The sequence below is a fragment of the Polyodon spathula genome, chromosome 4, assembly GCF_017654505.1.
Source record: "Polyodon spathula isolate WHYD16114869_AA chromosome 4, ASM1765450v1, whole genome shotgun sequence".
NCBI lineage: Eukaryota > Metazoa > Chordata > Actinopteri > Acipenseriformes > Polyodontidae > Polyodon > Polyodon spathula.
In genome coordinates this window covers 17,083,481-17,111,424 of record NC_054537.1, presented here as the reverse complement: position 1 = coordinate 17,111,424, position 27,944 = coordinate 17,083,481, and the positions used below count along the sequence as shown (strand labels likewise).

At 37.1% G+C, this 27,944-nt stretch overlaps 1 protein-coding gene across 2 annotated transcripts in view; it reads right to left on the bottom strand.

Annotated features, from left to right (window-relative positions):
* Positions 1-3,656: 3,656 nt before the first annotated feature.
* The window catches only part of LOC121314237 (vacuolar protein sorting-associated protein 41 homolog), a 59,000-nt gene continuing 34,712 nt past the window's right edge, over positions 3,657-27,944 (bottom strand). Inside the window, exons 8-29 of one of the 2 annotated variants that reach the window (XM_041247272.1) lie at positions 24,013-24,132; positions 23,450-23,596; positions 20,710-20,776; positions 18,949-19,046; positions 18,058-18,190; positions 17,108-17,223; positions 16,667-16,723; positions 16,351-16,412; positions 16,177-16,258; positions 14,583-14,675; positions 14,250-14,377; positions 13,886-14,030; positions 13,281-13,322; positions 13,109-13,159; positions 10,089-10,226; positions 9,263-9,317; positions 8,594-8,734; positions 7,727-7,863; positions 5,665-5,764; positions 5,511-5,555; positions 4,739-4,818; positions 3,657-3,949 (exon numbers count right to left, since the gene is read on the bottom strand). In XM_041247272.1, the coding sequence (XP_041103206.1) occupies positions 3,875-3,949; positions 4,739-4,818; positions 5,511-5,555; positions 5,665-5,764; positions 7,727-7,863; positions 8,594-8,734; positions 9,263-9,317; positions 10,089-10,226; positions 13,109-13,159; positions 13,281-13,322; positions 13,886-14,030; positions 14,250-14,377; positions 14,583-14,675; positions 16,177-16,258; positions 16,351-16,412; positions 16,667-16,723; positions 17,108-17,223; positions 18,058-18,190; positions 18,949-19,046; positions 20,710-20,776; positions 23,450-23,596; positions 24,013-24,132 (2,112 nt within the window). In that variant the 3' untranslated portion in view covers positions 3,657-3,874. The remainder of the gene's footprint in view (positions 3,950-4,738; positions 4,819-5,510; positions 5,556-5,664; positions 5,765-7,726; positions 7,864-8,593; positions 8,735-9,262; positions 9,318-10,088; positions 10,227-13,108; positions 13,160-13,280; positions 13,323-13,885; positions 14,031-14,249; positions 14,378-14,582; positions 14,676-16,176; positions 16,259-16,350; positions 16,413-16,666; positions 16,724-17,107; positions 17,224-18,057; positions 18,191-18,948; positions 19,047-20,709; positions 20,777-23,449; positions 23,597-24,012; positions 24,133-27,944) is intronic. The other variant, XM_041247273.1, reaches the window with a different exon arrangement.

The window sequence follows — 27,944 nt, the reverse complement described above, 5'->3', positions numbered from 1 at the left end:
TTTCTTCGTGACACAATTGTACTGCTATGACATCGTTTTTGAAATATCTGCACAGTCCAAGTTGAAGTGTAAATATACAGTCAAAATGATTGACCCTTTATCTCATTTCCAATATTGACCTTGTTTTACAGTGGAGGTGGTATAGGAAGGAGGAGTGACTTTAACAAGGTCACAGCAGTGAGTCAGCAGGACTACTGGGACCTCCTGGCTCATATTCCTTTCATTCTATCTACCAGATTACACTGCAATAAAAAAAGAAACAGAAATATCAGCTTGTATTGACAATCACACTTAAAGGGTAGGTTTAAATGAGTTTATTATCATTGCCAAAGCTTCTACAGTATTTTCAACTCTTTAATACATATAATTGAAGTTGTGGAGAATTTAACAGTGACTATTTAAGGAGTAGACAAGTAGACAGCACTGATACAAAACTCTAAATTAATTATAACTTTGTGACTGTCAAAGTGTAAAATATTACTTTCATACAAGTTACAATAATAATAATAATAATAATAATATAATAATAATAATATATAATAATAATAATAATCATCATCATCATCATCATCACAGCACCAGGCTCCTGGGTCTGAATCTGGCCTAGGGGGTCTGTCTGTGTGGAGTTTACATGTTTTCCCCGTGTTCGCATGAGTTTTCTCCAGGTACTCCAGTTTCCTCCCAGAGTCCAAAGACATGCTGGTCAGGTTGATTGGTCACTCTAAATTGCCCTCTGTGGGAGTGTGTGTGTGTGGTGCCCTGCAATGGACTGGCATCCCATCCAGGGTGTTGTCCTGTCTTGCGCCCTGTGTATGCCAGGTTAGGCTCTGGCTCACCGCAACCCTGTAAAAGGATTAAGATGGATAATAATAATAATAATAATAATAATAATAATAATAATAATAAACCTTAAAAACGAATGAACGATTTAGATATATCTGAAATTCATAGCGTTTGATTTACTGACTGAAGCAGACCTGGGCCTCAATTAAATCAGAATGAAGTATACTGTAGCTATGCTGCCACCATATACTTTGATTTAGTTGAAGAGAAAATGCCCAGTAAAATCTCACAAGAAATGGTCTATATCAAAACAGTAAATTGGGCTAAATTAAGTCACTGCTGGTTGTTGTAAATATGACAAAGAGTAAAGTTAAAAGTAAATAACATTATATTACTCTTTAATATCAAATTTGCCTCTCAAACTTACTTCATCTCTTAGATAGAAAGACACAGCTATTTGTCTGTCATGAAAACAAACTGAATTCGCAGTCATCTATCACCATAAAGATTTATATTTCAAATGAAATCTTGCCTGGTTCGGGTATAAATGTAAATACCATATACAGTACATAACAGTATACTGGAGCTCCTTTTTGATGTAGTGGAAGTTGTTCATGACTCAAGGACACAATAGGCATTATGCATTGTAAACTTGGTTGCTTTTCTGGAAGGAGAGTCTGCCCGTAAGCAATACATGATAAGCAAGCGCATAAAAGCTCTGTGTACTATTCATTCTTGTCGCTTCTTTTTGTTTCGGCTGCTCAGTCAAGCACTGGGAGGCCGAAATGGGAGTTGACCGCTTAGAGCCTGGTGGAAGGGCTGCCCTCAGCCATGGATTCCTTGAGGTTTCCCGTATTTAGTAGTTCTACAGGGTGCGTGGTTGGGTTGGAGAGGCTGGGCTCTCTCCCTTGGTGCAGTTATGCTCTGGGGGACGGGCTGTGTCAAAGCTGCTGATTTTCATTCATTCAATATTTGGGGGTTAGGTGGCAGAGTGCCACTGTGGAGCGCGTTAAATATTTTTCATTATTCATTCATGGTTTGGCGGCCTCGTCATTTCGGGGAGAGGTGGCTACAGCCACTTCTTATCTACAGCACTGGGATGCATGTATCTGTAAATGTATTTCCAGCTGGCCTCACACAGATAGCCATCAGGCACCCACTGACAAGGCCTCTGGCCAAATATATATTTCACTCGGGCCCTGAGCGCCCTTCACAGTCATTAATCATCTGCAATTGCAATCGCTATCATCATCATTCATTCACTGCCGTTCATTTATGCAGATTCTCCGTGCTGAATTGTTAATTCACATTTACAGCCAATAAGTAACATGGTTATTTGAGGAATCACTGTGTTTGTTTGCAGTATGAAATGCTCTACCATAGTCTATATCTTAATCCTTCTCATAAACCTCTCAGGGCTAGAGATCATTAGACGCCAGGAAATTACAAATCACTACCTGGAACAGTATGTACAATACCATTTGCAATAAAATTATTTAAAAACAGAATAGTTTTGAAATGACATTTTATACAGTATCAGTGATAACCAGTGGGCTGCGAAGCTGAAGATTGTAGGCTCAAGTTCAGACTTTACGTCTTTATGCAACTCTGTATACTCAGGTGTAACTTGGTGTAATAACCAAGGTTTTAATTCTTTTGTTTTGTGGTTGATTTTTTATTTTTTATTCCCCAAACTCACTTCACTTTGATGCCATTTTCCCTCCTGCAGACTAAAACTTCAACTTTCTTCTCCTGTAGGTGTAGTCAGCTGAGACCACTTTCTGGCTGAGCCAAGGTGGAAAAAACAAAGTGAGAATGCAAAGAATGGGAGTTGTTAAATTCTCACACGTAGCTTGTGCACGCAGCCTGGCAGCCATAACAGAATGCTAAATAGAATTCTGCATTTGTGAATAAACAGGCACCTGTGAAGGAAAAACTCACTGCTAAGCTCCTGAGTTCAGTGGTTTGGAAACTTCCGAGCTGTAAAAAAAAAAAAAAAAAAAACTAAGCTAAAAATACTAAGGATTTTGTGTCAGGATGTGTAAGCCCTTTAGGAACCGAACCACCCACCTGTATGGAAGACAAAGCAAGTGCATTCAATACTATGACTGGCCAGCGCAGGGAAGGGAGATTGAGTAAGCTTGTAGTAGTTGAGCAGCATGAATCTCATTCTGTATTGTGTAAGTAAAAATAGATAGGGTTGTCAAGCCTAACATATGTATATGCTTGAGTAGTTGTCCAGAGACGGGACTCCTCTCTAGGAGGGTAGCGCACACAGTCCTTATGCAGAAAACTTTTGTTTTGTGAGGCATTTTGTAAGGGTGTTTGTACAGTTGTGTATGACTTGTGTGAAGATGTCCCACGCTACGTGCTATGAACAACAATTGAAGAATTTTATGTTCTTTTACAAATTTAAGTGTGATGTACATACAGACACACAAACATACGACAGGTGCATCCAGTATATCTTTGTTTGTAAGATTATACATCAGTAATCACTCACTCTTTTGAATCAATTCAACTGACAATATTCAACATGCCATTTGTGAAAATGGGGATAACAAGAAGCAAGAAAGTGTTATTTTATTTAGATACTAGGTTAATACACCTTTAAATCTGTATAACCATAACATCCAATTCTGCAGGAGGAGGCCAGTGGGTAGAATGTGCAAGATTGAGCAGCTGAAATAGATTAGTTCAATAAGCTGTGTGTCTCAGGTGCATAGTTAGGTTTTAAGGCATGACAACATGTAGTGCTGCTTATGTTTACTGACCAACCAGTTTTTAAAACAAACTGGATACAGTAGATCATTACACACACACACACACAAATAAAAGACAGCAGCAGCTCTGACTTCTTTCAGATTTTGCTATTCATTTACAACTGTTTAATCATTAAATCAGATTTTCTATTGCAAGATAAAGATTATTACAGATTAATTTAGTTTTATTTGTATCTTAAACAAGAAATAGAGCCAATAACATTACATAATGAGTGCATGAGCCATATCTTTGTTTCCATTCCAGCAGTAATAACAGTAAGGATGTAAAACTAAGCTACATTTAAAGAAGGCTGTATGGGTTTTATTTTTCAAATCTCCATGATCGCACTGCCAGGCCCTCTGCGTTTTGCACTGCAGATGTTACAGAACTGAACAGCAGGAATCTGAAAAGCAAAAATAATCAAGTTATAAAACACCACACAAAAAATGGATCATCAAAATATTTAATGCAATGCCTCATCTTTCACATATTTTCAGTAATACTGTGCACATCTGAGATTGAGGTGTTGAGAAAGTCTAAAGGTATTAAAACTATATAATATTTTCTTTGCCTTTACTCGATTTATAGTGGTTAGTTGTGAACATTGGTTTTAACTGCACGAATGAACGTTGTTGCAACTAAATATCTGTGCTATGGAGCTCTATGATGTGCATGAGCATCTAAAGCTCAGTACTGTAGAAGTGAAAAGTATCTGGACATGGGTGACACATGGGGACTGGATATAAACTACACTCACCACATAGGAGTTTAAATTCCCAGACAGTTTCAGTGGCATATTGTCAGTAACATACACATAATCCCCCATGGATATCCAAAACACATGGCAGGTGGCAGTGTGATGAAATACCATGATTTACAAATGCCTATGCTTGACAAAAACTGAAAAGCCATAGCTGTGCTATAAAGGCTATCTTGGTTAATAACGTTTCCGAATTTGTGTCAGTTAATGTGTCAGTGCAGTGAAAACTTAAGCAACATTCACAAAAGTATAATTACTATTCATTTTGTTGCATCACTGCACAGATTAGCTGAATGCGTTGTGTCCGGTGTGTGGTGGCCTTTACTTTCACAATGAATTGCTTCTTACTCTCCCGATTATGAAAGCACTTCATTTAGCAGCTAGAAATACTCCAGTGTTATTATGTAATGAAATCAGAACCACCATGCTTACAGTGCTGGGGGAAGGCAGGCAGTCTTTGTGAAACATGTGTCTACAGTGGAATACCACAACATTGAAGACCTTGGAAGTATCTGTGAGGGTGAAAAAAGACAAAGAGAGGCAAGGATACATATTTTCTGTTGTAAATATTACATTTTAATCCATCATTTTTTATAAATGTTAGGCTGTGACAAGCATTTTCTAAGCTTTGGCTTATGCAGATATAAGTTTCAACATATTAACACACCACTGTAGTAAATGGTGCCTCTAGTAACACAATGTACACTTTGCCAAATCCCAGGTGGGAGGCACCTAGGCTCAATGGTTTGGAAAATTATCTGTTGCTTCATCTGATGCCTGTATGTAAGTTTTTGTATTTTTGAAATGCATGAATTATTTGCTGCCCTGTTCTTGTGATCTATTCAGGGTGCTCTTAGAAACAAGATGGATCTTCTCAATGACCTTTTTTTTTCTGGTTTAAATTTTAAAGTAATAAATAGTAATACAAATGTTATTCAGACAAGTGAAATGCCATGATGAGCAGTTTTGGCCCCTAATGGCCACGAGTGGCATGCCCTGATATTCTTCTCTTGCATTTCTCAGCTTTTACACTACAAATTTCACCCTCCAGCAATGAACATGTTTGGAGAGGCATGAATTTCCATTTATTTACAAATACAACAGTTGCACCCCACAGTCCCACATTAAAACGCCCTTGCTGACTTTTCTTACATAGCTTAGAATGCAATTCCTATTTCTGAAACACACAAGCTTGAAGACCTACCTGTTGGTAGTATCGGAGCATGGCATGCCTCACAAATATTCTCTTCTATATGAAAACAAACAAAGAGTTGATATTAATAGGTGAAATTTTTTTTCTTTGTTTTTTTTTTTTTAATACTTCCCCATACAGGTGTGCTGAAGCGTGAAGTACCCACCATCTACTCGAACCCCTCTCATCTGCGTTCTCTGCATCTTCTTTAGCAAGGACAAGGAGTCTGCCACCAGGATTTTCTTACAGCCCTCTCGCAGCAGAATCTACAAGAGGGCAGTATGGTACATTAAGAGCACCATTAACTTGACTTTGTAACAGGGCACGCACACTCATGTTGTCCTTTTACTTATCTGAGCTGTCTTTGAAGTTTGTGGTATTATGTATTTTATTTTGTTGTCCATGGCAGCAAGGTGAAATCTGGTATGTTTCATCAGGGCACCATGGAAATCATATGTCAAGAGTTATCAGAAATGGGTACAGTGGGCACCATCAATGCATCTTAGCTTGGAGTCCTGCATCAGGTCGGATACCCGCTGGTGACCCGCAAAAGCGGATCAGTTTCGGGTCATAATGTGAACTTTTTCGCGGTTTGTGGTTTGGTGCGAGTCAAAACAAATTTTTTTTAAATTAGGGTCTGAATTGGAATCATCAAAAATGTTTTCTGTCCTTTCAGCGTACTCGTCTGTAACCCTTTCTCAAATACCGTATTAGAAGGTAAATGTACAGGTATTTCCTGCACTGAAGCAGGAGGCGATTAGAGAGGAGTCAGCTGACTGAGCAGTGTTGTTCTCGCTTGTTTGATACTTCGCAAGATCTTTTTATCACATCTGCTAGAGGATATTAAATGTATTTCTGAACGAAGTGAAACAAAAGATAGTGCAGGGTTTATACCATGTAGTTCGAGAGGTAAATGAGAAGTGTGAAATTATTTTGGATTCAAAGTGAACGAAAATAATGAACATGTGACTGGATCTGTTGCTTGTAAAACCTGTCATTATGTTTTTGTGAACGACAGCCACAAAACTGGTACATCATCTCTGCGAGAGCACAGGTGTAGCTCCCTTTCAACTGGTGGCACGAAAGGAATAGACAGGTATTTTATAGTAAAGTAAGTAGAGATAGCTAATATGTTACAATGTTAAAATACATCCAGACCACTAGAGAAAGCTATCAGGCTGTACAGCCTACTGTGCAAACTCAATCTGTGGAGAATGGTAGAGATATCTGTGTGTGAATGTGAGAGTGTGAGAGAGTCAGCTGACGCAGGCAGTAGGTAAAGGACAAACACTTGCGGGTTTGGGTTGGGTCGCTGGTACGTAGCAGCGGGTTGCGGATTCGGGTCGGGTCCTGTAGTAGTGGGTCCGGGTTGGAAGCGGGTAGTAAAAATCTGACCTGCGCAGGACTCTACCTTAGCTCCTGTCGGGTGACATCTTGCCTGTAAAGGTCATGTGATGCATCAGTTGCTCCTTCAATACCCACTGGTGGCATGTCCTGGTATTCCCCTCTCATGCTGCCATGTTACAACACCCCAAATGTTATGCTATCAAAACATTTCGACTATTTTAAAAAGTAGACTACATGCAGACTGACAATGCAGTTCTGAGGATTAAGTGGTCTTCCCAGATCTGCCAAGCTGGCAGTTATCTATTTTTGGCTAAGTGACATATTCTGTATTAAAGCTGAGGCAGCAGCTCTCATGAGTAAATTAGACCTGCAGTGTTCCAAGACCACGGATTTATCGATTGATCTTCCAAACGTGTGGTACGAATGCAAATATGGAAGCAGAGCCTTGAACGTTGTTTCCCCTGCCATGTTACTATTTTAATTGACAGATCATCCAAAATGTGCGTTTTAAAACAGGGGAATGTTTTGTTGATTTTATAGTACCACTTTTTTTTTTTTTTTTAAGGGAAAGTCATTGTGGAAATATCAGGTGATTATGCAACAGTACTGGTTAGCTACTCTGCAAGCTATGTATAATTTGATTGGTTTTATTGCAGTGTAATAACAGCCCACTATAGTTTAGTAGCTTTATTTACAGCAGATCTACCATAATACCGCTTTCACCGTGCATAAAACACACGTTTCTATTTAAATACATCCACACATAACGTGCATACTAATAAATCACACACATATTCTGAAATACTCTGAAACAGCAAGTGTGATCAAGTTGCGTCTTTGTTTAATAAATCACGCCTTTAACAATAGTGTGTTCATCCCACCTGTAGGTTGTAGTCCTGTAGAATCTTCACCAGCGAATCCCTCAGGCTGGGGATCTCCATGTCTTCTTTGATGCGGTGGATAAGGAGGATTGGATCAACGTGCGTCCCAATGTTGTTTAGCAGGCCTGTGATAAATGCTAAAGAAGGAAAATAACACACCATTAAATGGAAGTAGAAAAAAAAAGACTAAATGCATTTACTTAATTTATGTTTGGAAATTGAATTTTAATTCAATCTACCAAAATATGCTGAAAGCTTCTTAACAATTACTTTTTTTGATAAAATGTAATTTATTTTGCTCACTCTATAATCAGTAGTGTAAATTACGATGCATTTTGATATTATAAACCAACATACTGTATCTTACTGAATCTCAATAAAGAAATGATCATATAATGTATCATAAACACATACGGAATGCCAAACCTTATGGCTTTGCAATTGTGTTAGCTGGTGGATTCTGGAAATATCTGCATGCCCGGGTGTGAAAAAACTCCAAGCAAGTGAAAACAGATCACCTTGCACATGCAATTGTAATTAGAAAGTGTGTATTTGCCTGGGCACAGTTTACTTATGACCATACTTTGGTTTGGCCTAGGAGTACTGGGGAAATGATACATTTTATTGAAACACGTATTATTTAAAAAAAATAAAAAAATAATCAGTAAATCTTAAGACAAAATTATCCAGTTCCTATTTCGAGTAGATGAACAATTAATCACGTTATGGCAACCAAGCGCTAAATTAAAATGTTGGTAATATTTTCATGAAGAATCTCGGTCGGCTCATCCAAAAATATTCAGCACACTCCTACTACAGGTACTGAATTCACTGACAGCTGTGCACACTTTGAAACACACGACTTACGAGGCTTGTCGATGGAATAGGAGATCAGGTCTTCCCAAAGCTCAGCATCATCCTGTTCTTTTGCAAACTCGATCGCCTTGTCCACGTCATGCAGCTCTTCCATTATCATCTGCAAGGCCCTTCGGCTGTTACCCATCCTGCCTGTGAAGAGAGCCACTCCATTTCAGACACCACCTCCCGGCTACAATACCTATATATTTTCATTTAATGTCTGACAAAGATGCCACGTACCCTCCCTGGTGTTTTACAACAGAAAAAAAAAATGTTATCTTTCAACCTCTGTTGAGTCCACTACATTACTTGCTAAATACATTCCCTTCAATAACTATCTGTATGTTTTCTTTAATGCAATGTTTAAAATGAGTGCCACTTGCACTGACTGCAATTCCACAGCAATTCTAAATGTCCAGACAGTAGATCCCAGCAGCAAGAATTGTTTGGACATGCCATAAAATGCAGTGTGTGGCTTCCTCCCTTTGCTATGATTTGTGTGCTCTTCTTTCCTGCAATGTCAAAATATATGGGAACAGTTCCCAGAGCACCTTCTGTACACAAAGCCCATTTCTTTCAAGGCTGTTTCAAGGAAAATGCAATTCTTTGCCCATTATATTATACTTGGCACCAGGACACTGTGGATAGCCACCAGCCAATCATATCTGGAGAACATACTTAGCAAAAACACTGTCTCCTCCACAAAGTTCCTCTGCTGGCAAATCTCAAGGGCCTGAAGGAGACGACAAAAAAAAAGAAATTTGCTATGTAATTTTGAACAGGCATACTACAGTACCAACTGTATTCCCTATGTGTTCCTCAGCAATATACAACCTATCAATTAGAAAAGATCGCCATCTGCAGGAGAAAATAATATTCCACTTGAGGGATCTGAGGATTATCTGTTGAATGAGGTTACATGATCTCTTGTATGCAGCAACTCAATGATTGAAGTCTATTTGGCACCGGTATTTCAATGAGCGGTCTGAGTGATAATTTCCTGCACAGAGACAGTTGATTCTTTGTGATCAGTAAGAGGTAAGAGTATTATAATTGGTCAAACTGACAGCTATCTAAAAATATATTATATAGTGAAAATGTTGGACCATCACTTGAATAGTCAATCAATTTTTGTAACATTATACTATACTGGTAATCAATCTTTCCTCTGATTCTAGGCATCAGTCTTATACAGTGGGAGTCCATAGTCTGCTACATTTTTAACTCTTCAGTAAATTCCTAGTTTACCTGTCTCTGGCCTAAAAGAAAACTCACAGTATTGGCACAAAATTATTAAACTCATTTTACTGAAAAATATGAAAACAAAAATGCAATGTAAAAAACCATTACAATGAATTAGAAGTGCACTTACCTCATATCTGATTTTATAACATCCTACCCTGCTACATGTCATGAAAATAAACTTTACAGAACTGAGTTTGGTTCTGACAGATACAACACTGGAAGTGAAGGCATCAATCTGGCTAGCTGATGCTGGCCCTACCTTTTCTAAAGGACAGTGGGTACTGTCTCTCAGGAACGGCAGCAGGTTTGGTCGATCATACTCAGCATACAGGCTGATTTGTTTTTCATGGTACTTCTGTCCTTTGTGGTGGTCTCGCTTGAACAGCTTATGCAGGTACTAGCAAAGGAAATACAAAGAGCCTTTTAAAAAATGGTTCAGGTATAAAATGCATTGTAAAACTTATGTCAACATAATTTTGATCTTTTATTTAACATCATGTAATCAAAGAAACTGCACAATTATATCTCAAAAGTTTGCCGGAAGCCATAATAGTAGCAGAGTATTTCATGTTAGATTTTGAAATGTCACTGAGAAGCAGTGGAAAAGCCTGCAAATGATCCTACTGGTTAGGATGTTTGAACTGCATAAGTCACTGCTGCTGATGAGAAGACAAACTGAGCACCCTTCTCTTTCTCCCCCACTAAGCCACTGTGATTATATATGTGGTACAACTCCACCCACTAATACACTAGTTTACCTGTAACATTTTACTCTGTTTATATAAAAACACTCTACCTATGTAATATTGTATATTTTATACAAACGTACATTTTTTAATAACAATAATTACAACAATAGTAAAAATACATGGTTTTCCATCACAGTCACATTTTAAAATTGACTTTTTTTTTTTTTTTTTTTTTATTAAGTATAATGCTACCCTGTTATAGTGGGGAATTAGTTATAACACGGTAAAGTCGTGGCTCCCCCATAATGCACTTTGACTCAAAACATAGAGTGAACATTCCAGATATACAGTGGCTCTCAAAAGTATTCACCCCCCTTGGACTTTTCCACATTTTACTGTGTTACAACATGGAATCAAAATGGATTTAATTCAGAGTTTTTGTCACTGATCAAAAAAAAGTCCATAATGTCAAAGTGAAAAATAAAATCTACAAATCGTTCTAAATTAATTACAAATACAAAACAGAAAATAATTGATTGCATAAGTATTCAGCCCCCTTGAGTCAATATTTGGTAGAGGCGCCTTTGGCAGCAATTACAGCCATGAGTCTATTTGGATAAGTCTCTACCAGATTTACACATCTGGACACTGCAATTTTTGCTCATTCTTCTTTGTAAAATTGCTCAAGCTCCGTCAAGTTGGATGGGGACCTTTGATGAACAGCAATTTTCAACTCTTTCCACATATTTTCAATTGGATTGAGGTCCGGGCTTTAACTGGGCGACTCCAGGACATTGACCTTTTTGTTTTTAAGCCACTCCAGTGTGGCTTTGGCTGTATGTTTGGGGTCATTGTCCTGCTGGAAGGTCTCTTGCAGACTTCAGCAGGTTTTCCTCCAGGATTTCTGTGTACATCCATTTTGCCCTCCATCTTCACAAGCTTTCCAGGCCCTGAAGCATCCACATAGCATGATGCTGCCACCACCATGCTTCAGAGTAGGGATGATGTTCTCAGGATGATGTGCGGTGTTAGGCTTGCGCCAAACATAACGCTTAGCGTTGAGGCCAAAAATATCTATTTTGGTCTCATCAGACCATAGAATCGTCTTCCACTTGGTCTCAGAGTCTCCCACATGCCTTCTGGCAAACTCTACCCAAGATCTGATGTGAGTTTTTTTCAACAATGGCTTTCTTTTTGCCACTCTCACATAAGGCCAGTTTTGTGAAGCACCCGGGCTATTGCTGCCGTATGCACAGTGTCTCCCAGCTCAGCCGTGGAAGACTGTAACTCCTTAAGAGTTGCCATAGGCCTCTTGGTGGCCTCCCTGACTAGTGCTCTTCTTGCCCGGATACTCAGTTTTTGAGGACGGCCTGTTCTAGGCAGATTCACAGTTGTCCCATATTCTCTCCATTTCTTAATAACGGACTTTACTGTTCTCCTACCCGATTGGTGCTTTTGAAGAACCCTATTCCGGATTTGCTTTGAATGTTCCTTTGTCTTCATAATGAAGTTTTTGTTGGGAAATGTACTAACTAACTGTGGGACTTCCCAGAGACAGGTGTATTTAACCTGAAATCATGTGAAACACCTTAATTGAACAAAGGTGGACTCCATTCAACTAATTATGTGACTTCTAAAGACAATTGGTTGCACCAGAGCTTATTTAGGTGTGTCACAGCAAAGGAGGTGAATTCTTATGCAATCAATTATTTTCTGTTTTATATTTGTAATTAATTTAGAATAATTTGTAGATAATGAACTCGACCACTGTGCCAGAACTCCTCAACAGTGGCACAGCTAATGCTCCATTTTCATCAATGCCCCTAAATCAGCTTTGGATCAAGTGCTTGGATGAGTACCCGATTCTTTCAGAAAGAGTTTTTTGTTGCCGTTCACAGCTTCTAATATGTGAGAGACTGGATTCTCAAGTCTGCTGATGACGAAAACAAAGCATCGAAGCACTTTCCCACTGATAGACTGCACATTTGAATGACTAACTTGTATTCACTAAGTGGTAATCTGGTTCCTTGTTTTCATATTTGTACACCTATTCTTGGAGACAGAGGTGTAGTGGGGGGGGAGGGGTCACAGAAATTGGACACGGAATAAAATGGGTCACAGGGGCATAAAGGTTGAGAATCACTGGCATAACTTGCCACTGTGTACAGGTCCTAATAATGTTCTATAAAACTTTGAATTTGTTTGATATATTACTTTATACAGAAATGTACACAACATTAAAAAATAATTTAGTTAAATTACAAAACATCAGTCAAACATTTTAGTAAATATTATTTACAGTTCTTAACCAATCTCCCTTGCAGTCATTTTTATGATATTAATCTGTCTGAATTGGTTCAAACATAAAATACATAAATGACCAGCAGAGGGCAATAGCTCCTAAACTTTAAAAACTTAATCTAAATCTGTTTATTGTATACCAGATTTCAAACCCAGTCATTTTGGACAAAGTACCCTGACATAGAACTGTGGTTCTGAGGTTCTTAATAATGCAAAGAATAATATTAAAAGATTCTTTTTTTTTTTTTTTACATTTCTTTGCATCCATGAAAATATTCTAGTACTTTACCACATGCAGCAATTCAGGACGATCTTTCAGTTCCTCCACAACTCTGTCAATCTAAAAAATACAAAAGTACAGCAATAGACGTCACAAAACATATGTTTCCAGGAGAACACTTATTTCAAATTGCCACTCAGTAATGCATTTGAAAAGCCAAAAGTAAACAGGTGGTACTCACTGAGATTTTATCTTCATTGTCCAGCAGCATATCGACGGCTTTCTGAAAACAGAAACACTTCCACCTTGAAAGAGTGTGTCTTACTATTTCTTTTTTTGCAAGACGCAATCTCTGAACTTAAATACATTAAACAGCCATTCCTTATACTGCAGCTGCTGTGTCTCACACAATATGTGTTTGGTTTGATGAAGTTAATCAAGATGGTTTGGAGGATGACTCTCAGCAGACATGTTAGTTTTGTTCTTATGAACAGAGTATCCTGCAGAAACATTCGGCACATCCTAGAACACTATTTTTGTAAAAAAGACTTAATTTATGATTTTACGTCATCTTCTCTTTTAAACACAGGGCTATATAATGTGATATTACCCATGTGGTATTCAGCTTCAAACTTACTGGATCCTTTAGTCTGAAAGAGGGTAGGTCAGCCCTATAAGGTGACTACAACTACACTGAAGTGGTCTTATAATTCAATTAATAAAAACAAAAATAAAATGTGTTTCCATGTGTTAATATTAAATATTACACAATATATGTTTTACTGTACTTTTTACTATAATGAATTAATAACTATTCCAGAAGCACTTTTGAATTCACGTTCCTACCTCTTTATCAAAGTCCATCAGCAAAACCATTTTGTCTTCGATGGAGGAGAAAAGATTGTGTTTATGTATCAGCTGGTAGACGTCTTTGTGCCTCAGCTGCAGGTAGATCTCAAGAGCCTTGTCATAACGCTGGTCATACGTATAGCTGGAAAATATAGAGACAAGGAGCTAAAGGCTACTTGTAAATCAGTTCCTTCTAGCATGATGTAGTGTAACCTCCTATGGCAAGCTGAGGAATTTGTCACAGCATTTTTTTTTTTTTTTTACAAATTGACACCAATATACAGGTATCAGAACCTGTGATAAGGGCTAGCTTTGAAAATCTGGATGAAATGGGATGAAATCATTGTTTAAACATACTTACAGTTCTGCTAAGGTTGTTAGCAATGTCCCATTGTTTGGATCTTTTTTCAGGTGGTCTCTTACAGCCTGTACAACCGTCATATTGTTGTACAGATCGCCAGGCCATTCCCGTATCAGTGTAGCAAACCCCTGGTGGATGAACATGCTTTGATTAGAGTAGAGTGAACATATATGACAGCCAGTGACATAGACCGAGTTTAAGTGTTAGGGGTTGATATGTGGATGAGACATCACGATATCGGTGGAAATTAAATATCTCGGATATCTTTCAAAGAAGAGCAGGGGTATTATCCCCTGGCTATATTATAATATATATGTAAAAATAACCAGGTACCTCAAAATCACTTTTCAAAAACTCGTGGAGGATCATTTCATAGATGGCAGGCCTCAGTCGTAGATCTCCTCTGGGCAAATACTGGCTAATCGCCTATCAATACAGATCAACTTTAAAACTCAAGGTTCATCGATGATAAACAATGAACAGTACATGATCTATTTTTCATAATAAATACACTGTTAAAGTGTTAAGGCCGGTTTACACTTCATCGCTTGACCGTCATTAAAAATAAGGCTACCAGCATCATAGCTGTCATGTTGCTGAGCAGTTTACTAGCGACTGCCTGAAAACGACAGTCGCTAGTAGCGTCGCTGAGAGTTCAAATCATTATTTAGAAGAAAGTAAATAATAGGTTGTGTTCTTTTTTTTTTTTTTTTACTTGTTTGTAGTTAGGTATATGCATGTGGGCAATAATCGGACGGCAGCCAGCTGTCACTGGGTTTTCAGTCGAGCGACAGTCCAGTGATGGTGTGTAAACGGCCTTTACAGAACCCCCTGCAGTGTTTACAAGAAACACTTTACGGTACATTTATGGTATCCTGTGTTGTCCATATTGCAGCAAACATTTGCTTGGAGCTTTTGCCAGGATAAACTGATTTTTTCCTTCTAAACATCGCAGTGTATCTAGTTCATGATCTATCTGCAGCAATGCTCATGCTCTGATTGAAATGAGTGGAGTAATGTGGAAACAGAAAACCAGCATTGTTGTAGGAGGGGGATTTGGACTCTTGAGAAATGTATTGCATAGTTGATGTATGACCTATGATGCCCTTTAAATAAATAATAATAATAATAATAATAATAATAATAATAAAATAATAATAATAATAATTTGAAATTATATTTTATTTATAACTTGAAATTGCCTAAATAAAACAAAACATTCACTGATTAACAGGTATATTCTCCATAACTGTAAATAATATTGTTTAAAAATAAATGTGGTTATTGAAATAAAGCAAAGCTGCAATGTTCACTGGAGTTGGTAGCTAGCCAGCAGCACTGGCTACAGTATCGTACTGAGCTTGATTCATAGGTTTGCAGCGATCCTGAATTTCTAAAAGAGTACTCTATTGAAACTGACAGGTTTCATTTGTTGTTGTGGTGTTGTCTGTAATAGAAAAACTACTACTAGAGTGTATTTTGAGAAATGAAAGCATGTTTAGCACGCAGGTGGTACAGCAGACTAGATACACTTCTGTGATCTCACTTTGACAGTAGATGCAAGTAACCCTCTTTCAGTCCAATGAACCATTGGAAAGTTTAAAAAAAAGAAAAAAGAAATGTCCCATTAATAAGTCAGTTTGAGTGCTTTGCTACATAATGCTGCCCAGTGACTAATTTTATATAATTTTTTTTTACGAGGACTACACTCATTCAATCCTGGCATGCACTAAAATGGTGCTGTAGGTAATGAATTACGGTATGTTAACAGGGACAAAACAGGAGTGTGATTAACATGCGTTAAAAAAACGTATAGCTCCTCAAAAATGTATGCATTAATCGCAGAAGTTAACTGTGATGAATTGACAATCCTAATGTTAATGTACAGGCTTGTTAAATCATATCACACATCATTATTATTACTTACTTTAAGCTGCCCTATTGTCTTGAATCTGTACACTTCATTTTCCCAGAGTTCCATGTTTTTGCCAAGCACCTTTTGACATTTTCTACAGAGAGGGATACAAGCATGTCTTTTCACACACTGTATTGTAAACCTCAAACAAACCTGCAAACTTGAAACAATAAAATATCTCTTTACCTTGCTGCTACATCGTACTCTCCTTTCTCAACTAAATGATTGATGTAGGCAATGCCAATTTTCTGTTCAAAAAAGAAAAACACTTTTCAGAGCGTGATTTCAGTAAGTATAACTGAATGTAAACTGGGACAGACTTCTAGACGTGTACATGTCATCATTATCATTTCAATTCATACAGTGCAATTCATCGCAAGGCACCTCAAAGCTCTTCATATATACAAAATAAGAAACTAAAAACAACAAAAAGTCTAATTGTTCTGATGTCACAAAGCCAGATTCCTATATTAGCTGTGCACACCAATAACGACCAACATACCTGCACTTCATGGCGTTTTATATTTTTGAAGCTTATCTCAGCTGCCATCAAAGCTTCCTGTGGGACAGAGAGTATAATTTGTTCAAAAAATTGTGTCATTATTCAAACAAACCATAGGACTTGACCCCAAAAAACACAACTGTATCTCAGTTACCTAGAAGTAAAAGCTTTTTTTTTTTCTATAGCATATCTTACTTCATTGATATTGACAAATTGCAACCCCCTGCAAAACATTTGTCGTTTTCAATGTATTATTTTGCAAAAGAAAATACAAACTCACTCCAAGTGTATAACCAGAAAAAGTTGTAATAGATGAAATGAAAATGTGAACTATATTTTATACCTGAATGGCTAAACTAATTAGCTCTAACCATTCAGCCTTTATACTGGTGCACACTGTAAGATGTGAAAAGGCCTATACCCAAAAGAGAGTAGACTTACTTCATATTTCTTTTTGTCAAGCAGCCAGTCGATATGATCATCTTGGTCCCGTTCCTTGGCAACAACAATATCTTTAGGACTGATGATGTAGAACAGGGATTCCCCTTCTGAATGCTCTGTGAAAAAAATTGTGTCTCAGTGCAAACTCAGTATGAAGAGAACAATTTGCCTTGCCACTATGGTCCTCGATGGAAGAACTCTGAGTATAATGCATGGCTAGAATCTCGCAATAGTCCTCCACCCAATGGGTTTCAGAACCACCCTTACTTAGGTATTAAGGTGAGCAGGTACTAAATCTGTTCTGAACATAAGAATGTTTACAAATACGAGGTGGACATTCGGCTCATCTTGATCATTTGGTTGTTAGTAGCATATTGAGCCCAGAATCTCATCAAGCAGCTTCTTGAAGGATCCCAGGGTGCTGGCTTCAACAACATTACTGGGGAGTTGGATCCAGACCCTCACAATTCTCTGTGTAAAAAAGTGCCTCCTATTTTCTGTTCTGAAAGCCCCTTTATCTGATCTCCATTTGTGACCCCTGGTCCTTGTTTCTTTTTCAGGTTGAAAAAGGCCCTGGGTCGACATTGTTAATACCAAGAACTGATTGGGCTTCTCAAAGCTTGAATAAGTGTCATCTGAGTTCATAGGGTAACTATTAGGAATTGTTCATGCAGCTATAGGGAAGGAATAACGTATTTAACTGGGGTCTAATTGGTCAAACTCCTGGCTCCTGCTCTTTAAATAATGTACTTAATTTAGGGAAGTTCTGGAAATCAGGACTGGGTGCAGACCCACTACCCTTGTAACAGCACCTTTTCTAATATTAATGTAGACTTTTCTGTTCTTTTCTGATCAAAGCTAAATGTGCTCCATTTTAAAATATGGATGTGTCTTAAAGATATGGTTGGAACTGAATTCCACAAACCCACGTAAAGAGGCTGGCATTTTACCTAGTCCATAGTCCCGGCATTCGTTTTCCTGGAAGTGCCTCACAGTCAGGGCATCAGAGGAGATCTCCTCACAGGCCTCAGGAAGAGGCTGAATGATGTCCAGTCGTGGCCTGGCACGGAACTTCTTGTCCTGCTGCAACAGAATGAAAGATTAGCAGGTGATGAAACAGTATGTAGAAGTTTAATGGGGTTGCTGATTACCCGGTATTGCTTCCCACTTGTGAGCTGTGATTCAGCTCTGAACATGAAGATGGTATGCTGCAGCTGCTGCCATCTAGGGACATCTCTGTAAATGCAATTTTGTGTATGTCTGTTAATAATAATAATAATAATAATAATAATAATAATAATAATAATATATGCAGTCACTTACAATAGGACATTGATTTAACATCTCATCCGCAGGATGAAGCACAAGGAGGTTAAGTGACTTGCTCAGGGTTACACAGTGAGTCAGTCAGTGGCAGAGGTGGGATTTGAACCGGTGACCTGGTTACAAGCCCTGCACTTTAACCACTGGACAACAATGCCTCCTTAATACAGTGATTACCCATCATTTATGTTTGCTACTGCTGTGTTTTTACTGCATAAAGTGCTGTTCAGTTCTGATAAACATGAACAAAACCAGTTTAGGTAATCATATAATGCTAGGTAGAAAAAGTCTTGCAGTGGAACAGAAAAGCCAAGGTCAAATACCCCAGCCTCCACTACCACTACTGTTGAAGCAAACCCATATTGTTACAGCTCAAAGATAAGATTGCTTTTCTTAAACATGTACTTTTCTTACATATTTTTAAACAGTGTAGCGTATAAACACACAGAAACGCTTCATTTGTCTAACACTGGGCTGTTTCGTGAATGGAGATGTGTGTAAGTGAGAGCTGCTGTTACCATCTCATCAGAAATCTCCTTCACGTAATACAGGACCACCAGCTGATCTCCGAGGGGTCCCAGTCCACTGATGTAGAACTCGGTATCAAATGCAGACACTGGAAAAGAGAAATTAAGATTTCCAGAGCCTGCAGTTCTCAGGAATGTGTACCATTTAATATTGTAGCAGTCCACACAGTGATTTACATGTGGTAGTGTATAAAAACAGCTGGGAATGTATGTGTCGAAACCCATCTCTTGAAATGTGGAAAAGCACCAACTCCTACTACCATGCAGCCCTTATGAAAAGTCAGGAAGGAAATGTGAGGTTGGGTTTATTTACATGCAGGGATGCTGGACAAAAAAAAAAAGCATTACAAATAAATTCAGAGGCAGAATGTATCATGTTCTGTAAGCCAGAAGTATAACATGGAATTTATACACATTCGTATACCAGAATGTGTCAGATATGAGAGATAAAACTGGCGTAAAGAAAAAAATAACAAAGAACACTATTGAGGGGAAGAGGATTTCTCTCCTTTGCTTGTAAGCCCTGTACATGCAGTCCTGACTCAAACTATCTTGGATTTGTAATGTAGGCTGTTGGTTCCAGTTGACTAAATTGTGACTGTTTCTTTCCCTTCCAACCTAAGCCGCTGTCAAAACTGGACCTCAATAGAGTTGACAGGCTAATGAATGAATGCAGTGTGCCACCAAGCCTCAATTATTTATTTCTCCTGGTAGTTAAGGTTCAACATATTCATGCCCATTACACATCATTCACAAGCAGTCAGGCAAAATCATGTAGTGGGTGCAATGGCAGAGTTCTTTTTCTTCCTAGATTTCTACTTTTCAAGCCTTTCCCTTTGATTTGTTGGCTTTACATGTGGTAACAGTTTACTGTAATTTTCACCTCAATTCATTATGTGAGCTGCCTAAAGCTCTATTTTTTTAATAAAGCATTTTCTTTACAGTAGTTTTTGTGTAAGAGAAAAATACATATGAAGAATTAAAATATGTTGACAGGTGTGATATTCAAAGTACTAGACAGGTAATTTATCTACTCATGCTGTGAAAACATAGCATACTTTTATGTGGAAATACCTTTGAACTAGTTTACAGCAATACTCAAGAGTTTTACTTTTGAATGTGATTATGTATTTACTGTAGTTTTTAGATAGATAGATAGATAGATAGATAGATAGATAGATAGATAGATAGATAGATAGATAGATAGATAGATGTCAATTATGGTCTTTTATAAACGAAACCAAATATCTTGTCTGTTTTTCTTGTCTTAACACTAATTAATTCTTTGTTTGCGTGAATCAGTAACTGAAGGTTGAATTGTCTGTTTAATTAGTATCTGCAATTATGAACTACAGCAGACTGACAACTGAAAATTGTTAATGCATGACACCACCTATATTTAACCCAAATTAAATTTACAATTAAATGCACACATGTCCGAAGCATTCTTGCTAAGAGCTGGTTTTTCTGTTCGGTTCTTTTTTTTTTTTTTTGCCTGGCATGGAAGCTAATGTGGTGCAACAGAACGTCAGCATACACTACAGCAAGCAGACAGTAAACAGAAGAAGAAAATACAATGCCTGCAGCACACTTTTCTGCTGAACCTACAACCCTCTCTTCCACTTTGGCAGGATAAACAAACAGGGAAGGTCACACTGTCAGCTTCAGCACGTCAGGCTGTACTTCATAGCTGAACCAGCAGAGTGTTTATTGACATTAAAAAAAAAAAAAAAAAAAAAACAATTACAGTACCGATTTCCACGTAGCGACTGGGCAAATCTCTCACTTCTGTTGGGTCCCGTTCTTTCACTGCACAAATCTGGTGGAAAAGAAAGGTCTTTTTTTTTTTCTCTCTTATCCTCACGATTCAGTCAGGATTTGGTATGATTGATTAGTACAATAAAATTGACATTTTTGTAAAACATATTCAGTGACATGCTCCATTGCTCAATTGCTGCCTATTATTCCTTCATAGAAATTAGTGCAGGAATGGCTCATTAATTTCTCACTAAAAGTCTGTTTTCTTGAGAATCATCTGTAAAGTGTGCAGAACTGCCAACCATAAACCTGCCCTACTTTACTGCTAAAGTCAGATTTTCTTAACATACTGTAACAGGAACATGCAGCCTTTATATTTTACATAATGCTGTACATGTTAGGGAAAATGTACACTATTACAAAATCCAGTAAATGCAAGGGACTGCCAATGGTTTATGCTACATCTTTTTATTATTATTATTATTATTATTATTATTTATTATTATTATTATTATTATTATTATTAAAATAACACCTTATCTGCCATGCACTTTTACCTGGTAAGTATATTTCAAATGTGCAGTTTTGAAGGAAACACATCTTATAGCACAAGTTCTAGGTTAAAGACATCTGTATGCCTTGCTTTCAGGCAGACTTGCACATTCATGGTCATTTCACCTTGAATTATTCCCACCCCTTCAAGGTCCCTTTTCCTGTTATTAATCAGCCAGCAGCTTACCAAAAGGTACATTGACCTCGAAAGTGAAACACAGCGAGCACTTGAAAATAATCCAAGCAAACCAAGTGTTTTCTTTAACCTAATGTACAGCACCAGATATCATTTTTTAAATGTGTGTTTCTTTCAAAACTGCTTAAGTGAGACCTGTATCCTTCGGATGAGATGTAAAACCAAGGTCCTATTTTAAGTGACTCTACAGCAGCAGTTGTGATGCATAATTCACCCCCTTGTCTCTAAGTTGCTATGGATAAAAGTGTCTGCTAAACGACTGCTTAATTAATGTTAGATTTAAGGAATTATGTTGTTAGCTACTGTATAAGCACATAAATAAAAGAAAAATGGAGTTCTGGTGTCCCATTACCAATCCCCCACACCTGAATACCATATATACTATTGATAGCACAGTAGAGACTACTCTGCGTCATTATTTTGCTGGTCTAACAATCTGCTTCAGTTGAGCAGGAGCAAAATGATACAGCATCTATGTGGAATTGAATCCAAGTGAATAATAGACTACAGAGCCCTACACTTCTAAACTGCAGCCTCTAACAGTGAATGCCATTTGCCTTAGATAATTTTGCTTCTGACCTAAGCAGACTGAATGCTAAAACAAGTTGTACCTCTTTTTTATGCAACATTAACGATTGAGAGGTCAAATGTATGTATTTTGTTGTTATGAAACTGCCCTGCAGCGATAACAAACCAGTGTTCCTTTGCCACAGGATCAGGCCTAATGTAATTGCTAAATTAGAAAATCAATTCTGTAAAACTTGATGCCCTACAGCTCTTTTTATTATTATTATTATTATTATTATTATTATTATTATTATTAGATTCCCTTAAATATGCCAAGATAAAAAGTTGTGAACAGAAAATATTTATTAGTAATTTTAGTAGTGCTGAAAAAAAACAATATTCAATATAATAAAACAAAGACGATTTTTTTTTTTAAAGAATCGCTGATAGAAAGGTTTGTAAACATAATATAAAAAAGGTGTTATCTAAATCAGTGACAAGGGCAAAGCGTGTCAGTGAAAAGGTACATTTGTACTGGACAAAATTGGTAATGGAACTTTACTGAGAAAATCATAGAATACAGCTGTGTACAAAAAAATGGTACAGTCAGCACTCAGATGCCAGTTAACCAGACACAAGTCAGTCGCGTTTTACCGCCCTTGTATTAAGAATAAGTTGCTTTTGTGCATTTTCATTTGCAAGTGAACTGTTACATTAGAGTCTTATCGAGCTCATATCTTATGAATTTTGAATACTGTCTTTGGATGCTGTTTTAATTCTGGAAACTGGTGTGTTTTTTTTTTTTTTTTTTATCTTTTGCTAAATTGCATTGACTTTTACGTTTTACACAGTTCTGTGCATGGATAACATTTAGATTTAATTTTGCTGTTGGGTCGTTAATGGGCAATTTTACATAATGCCAGTACAATACATACTGAATTTAAAAGTGTGTACCGTATTACAGTCCATGTGTAGTCTAATTTGGCAAGTGACATTTTCAGAATCATACTGTTCTGAATTAAAATACTACTTCTGTTAAAAATATAGTACTGTACCAACAAAACCAACTACTTAGAAGTCTACTTATTTTAAAACACAGTCCTTTCAGATACGTATTTTCCTGACATTGCATCTTTTTTGTGTTCCCTGAAAAAAGTGTTTGTCTTTTACCGTTCTGTTATTCCCCTAACTTGTGCGCTAATAAATTTCAATGAAACAATCAATGAAAGACCCCTCTGGATGAAAAACAAAACTAACTTATTTTATGATAGAATCATAAAATACAGCTATGTACTAAGTTGAAGCCAATACCCATCATCACAAAACCAAAAAGTCACATTACTAGTAAGTGGCAGCCATATTAGCTATTCAAACTCCTCAAAATGAGAGAACAGCATCCATCTATAGATGCAGAAACAATGGACTTACTAAAACATAAGCATCAAATGAGATGCTTAATTTCACTTTGTTCAGGGGTACCTTAATAGAGGTTCCCCAGCCAATAACAAGGGTGGTGTTATCCTTCCAGCAAAGGCTGCATGGGTACATATCGGGGCGAAGGCTGGCATTGTCCCGTAACACATTGCTTATTCGTTGTCTTGTGCTGATGTCATAAATCTTCACACCCTGCAAAAAAAAAAAAAAAAAAAAACTGTTTAATATTTAGGACCAATTTTCAATGCTCTAAAAATCGACAGATTAATGGACTTATCAAAAATAAATGGTCACACAGATGAACTGATATAAACATTTGTCTGTTTTATTGTGCCTGTGTGTCCTCCTGAAGCTACAAGTAGCAGAAGAATTCACTGGCAAGCAGCTGACACTACTGTTGAGGAATGCAAACAAAAGAAGCTCCGCTTTCTGATAAAGCAGGGTGTCATTTAGTAGATGTTAACAGGCATTCAGAAATGTGGGGTTATTATACGACTTTCAGAGCAAGTACAAGAAGCAGGTTTTCTTTTCTTTACCGCATTTTGTTTGTTCTTATACCGAGCTGTGTCTATATAAGTTATTCATAAGGAGGTTAAAGACAAACTTACCACGCTGTTTGCCCATGCAATCAGGTTGGCCCTCCACTTGATGTTAGTGATAGTCCCTTCTCCTTCGTGCAGAGTGAGGGTCTTCCATCTGTTCAGCCAGTTTCTTTCATACAGTTGAAGCTGATAAGATTTGAAATACAGGTTCATTTGATTTACTAATAAAACAAAGAGATATATTTTGATATATTTTGTATCATGCACTTATCAAAATAGTCTGAGAAGTTTTATTAAAAGGCAACCTTCGTACATCTCCTATATATACAATATCAGGGGCAATCGATGGCCTGTATTTCCAACGTCCCCTTATTATATTAAGTTATGTAGAAAATACTCCTCCATTTAAGTTAAATATCCCACATTAAGGGACATGCAGTATGAAAATAAATGTAATTAAATTGTAAAAGGAGAGTTGAAACAGGTGTAATTACAGCAAGAGTGGCTACAACAACTTTTTTTTTTTTTTTTTAACAAATTAAATGTCAAGCCTTATTTATCATTACAGCCCAGTGGTAATACGATCTAATGTTCCATTAAAACCTACAATAACTTCTACACCTATTGAAATGAAATCAAATCAAATAAAATATAAGAGGGGCCTACAGTACATGTCTAAAAACCCTTGGAGGATCTTGCTAAACCTAGCAAAGCTTTGATCCTAACCTGGCAGATACTGTAAAAAAAAAAAAAAAAAAAAAAACTAAAACATAAATGCTCCTTCCTATGACAGCCAGTAGCATGCTTTCTGGGGGTACTGTCACACACTCCATAAAACACACAAATGTATTTCTTCCTATCCTTGCTTGCTATGTTGTGCTTCATGTATGCATATTATTATAATAGATTTGTAAATCGTGAATAAGGCAGTTTACTTTGTATTTAATATCCTGGGACACTCTTGAAATGAGAAGAATACATTGGAATTGTATTAACCCAATGAGCAGCATTTTGGGACTACTCAGTTTTAGAGTACCTTTCACCAAATACAGCGAACTATAACTTATCTGCAGTTTCTTGTTTCACCACAAGAGGGCATCTGGATACAATTTATAACTGTGTTGTTTCCAGATACAAAGGGGCGCATATACAGTACATTTCAACTGTAATATTTTTCTGAGATAATAAAACCATTGTAAATATTGCTACATACAGGTAGATTTATTTACATATTTAAGTAGTGATGAATACTTTGATATCTAATGACTTTATCTAGCGCAATATTTATTTCATTAATTCCAGAACTAATTTATTTTTATTTAGTTGACTACCCTTTTGCCTGAATCTGAGGCCTATTATTGCAGCTAATTTATTTCTGGCAGTTTATTGTTTACCAAGCGTGTGGTCAGCCCCCCTGAGTCTGTCCACTGAAAACACTAGCCGACTCTTCTCATCTCATTGAGATTGGCCCGTATCCTTGGAGATTTGCCATCTGTTTTTCTGTCTTTTTTCTCCCCTGGGTCTCAACCATCTGCCACATGCTGGGATCGATACATTAAGCCTCCACAGCAGCAGCACAAGTATATGCTACTGACATAGAAGGCTCTCTGTCATTGTTAAATCAGCTGCAGACTTTCAAACTTTTGTCTAAAGTATACATTAAACTAAACAAAAGTATATTGATCGCAAAATCTAAACATTTTATATTCACTGGAAAGAATGTACTATATATCTAAATAAACCACAGGAGAGCCTAAATTGTCCTTTAGGCAGGCTGGTTCTGAGAGGAGACACCTACAGCATATATGTTTCTGTGGCTCCAATATTTATTCAAAATCTATGGGTTTTTATATTACAGGTTCAATTGTGTAAAAACATAAAGGGCTGTCTTTTGTCAAACTGTTGCTATAGTGCCTAATCTCTGCCTCGCTGTGTGATGTCAATCATATGTTACAACCTGCCACACTAGCTTTACCCGTTGAGCTTCGAACAAGCAGACCAAACCCATTTGTAACGAATAATTCCTTCTTTGCTATTCTTAATACTGACACATAAATTGTAAATAAAACTTCAGAATATGAATATTAAATTAGATATGATCCTATCACCTGTGTGTTATTATTTTGAATAATAGTAATAATATTAATTATACATATTTTTTATATGCTTGACAGTCAGTTTAATAATCTGTGTAATTCAGTACTCTGAAAATGAGTATTCAAAATAAGTATTCTTTTCAATGCGTTTCCCACCGCTATTCCATGTTTACATGCAGACAGAAATATCCAAATTACCATAGACCTTGGGCATGTGCAATGACAGAATTACAAGAGTGTTCACAAAGCAAGCCTAGTTTAACAGGAGTAATTTGATGTTGTCACCTTAATGTATTAATTATAACAAGTACACACACAGCCTACTGCTGAACAGTATCTGAGGTACAGGGCTTCAATCCAGCTCTCTCAATATAGCAGTTAGAAGGGAATTTAAAAAGGTTATCCAGTAATCTATGTAAATGCACTGCATTTCTGTTTAGTATTGCAACATCAGGCTGTCAGCTGCGGGCAACACAGGCTGTTTATTTGTAATTAAAAAACGCAGCATAAGCATTTCCTTAAAACTGCAGGCTGCTTTTAAATTAAAATCTGCATTATACATTTTTTTGCAGGGACACAAAAATGCACCCCCAGAAGTGCTATTATTTGCCTAACAGAGGCTAACACAGGTTTTCTAATCCTTGACTACATCCCTAAAGTAGACAAATCTAAATACAAAACTAAATTGCCAAAATGGTTTAATAGATCAATTAAAAAAAAAATATTCAGCGAAAAAAGGCACTTTACAGAGCGTTAAAAAAGGGTCCAAAAACAAAGTACACAGAAAGAGTACATGAAACTGCAAACGCAAGTCAAAAAGGAAGTTAGAAAGGCCAAGAGAGAAATAGAAATGAACATTGCTAAAGGGGCTAAAACCAATTCCAAAATGCTTTTCCAATATTATAACAGCAAGCGAACATTCAAAGAGGAGGTTAAATGTCTAAGATACAAACGGCAAAATTATAGATGAAGAAAAAAAAATAGCAAATATATTAAATGATTACTTTTCAGAAGTTTTTACAAAGGAGGATACAGACAACATGCCCCACGTCATTCAGTTCCTATCCAGTTTTAAATAACTTTAGCATAACCGAGTCAGAAGTGTTAAAGGGACTAGGAGCTCTTAAAATAAACAAATCCCCTGGGCCAGATGAGATCCTCCCAATAGTACTCAAAGAAATGAAAGAAGTTATTTACAAACCGCTAACCAAGAACATGCAACAGTCTCTTGACACAGGGGTTGTACCGACAGACTGGAAAATTGCAAACGTAATACCAATCCACAAAAAGGGGAACAAAACTGAACCAGGTAACTACAGACCAGTAAGCCTGACTTCTATTATATGCAAACTTATGGAAACTATAATAAGATCCAAAATGGAAAATTACCTATATGGTAACAGTATCCTGGGAGACAGTCAACATGGTTTTAGGAAAGGGAGATCGTGTCTAACTAACCTGCTTGATTTTTTTGAGGATGCAACATCGATAACGGATAATTGCAAAGCATATGACATGATTTATTTAGATTTCCAGAAAGCTTTTGACAAAGACCCGCATAAAAGATTAATTCTCAAACTGAACGCAGTAGGGATTCAAGGAAACACATGTACATGGATTAGGGAGTGGTTAACATGTAGAAAACAGAAAGTACTGATTAGGGGAGAAACCTCAGAATGGAGTGTGTTAACCAGTGGAGTACCACAGGGATCAGTATTAGGTCCTTTGCTATTCCTAATCTACATTAATGATTTAGATTCTGGTATAGTAAGCAAACTTGTTAAATTCGCAGATGACATAAAAATAGGAGGAGTGGCAAACACTGTTGCAGCAGCAAAGGTCATTCAAAATGTTCTAGACAAGATTCAGTATTGGGCAGACACATGGCAAATGACATTTAAT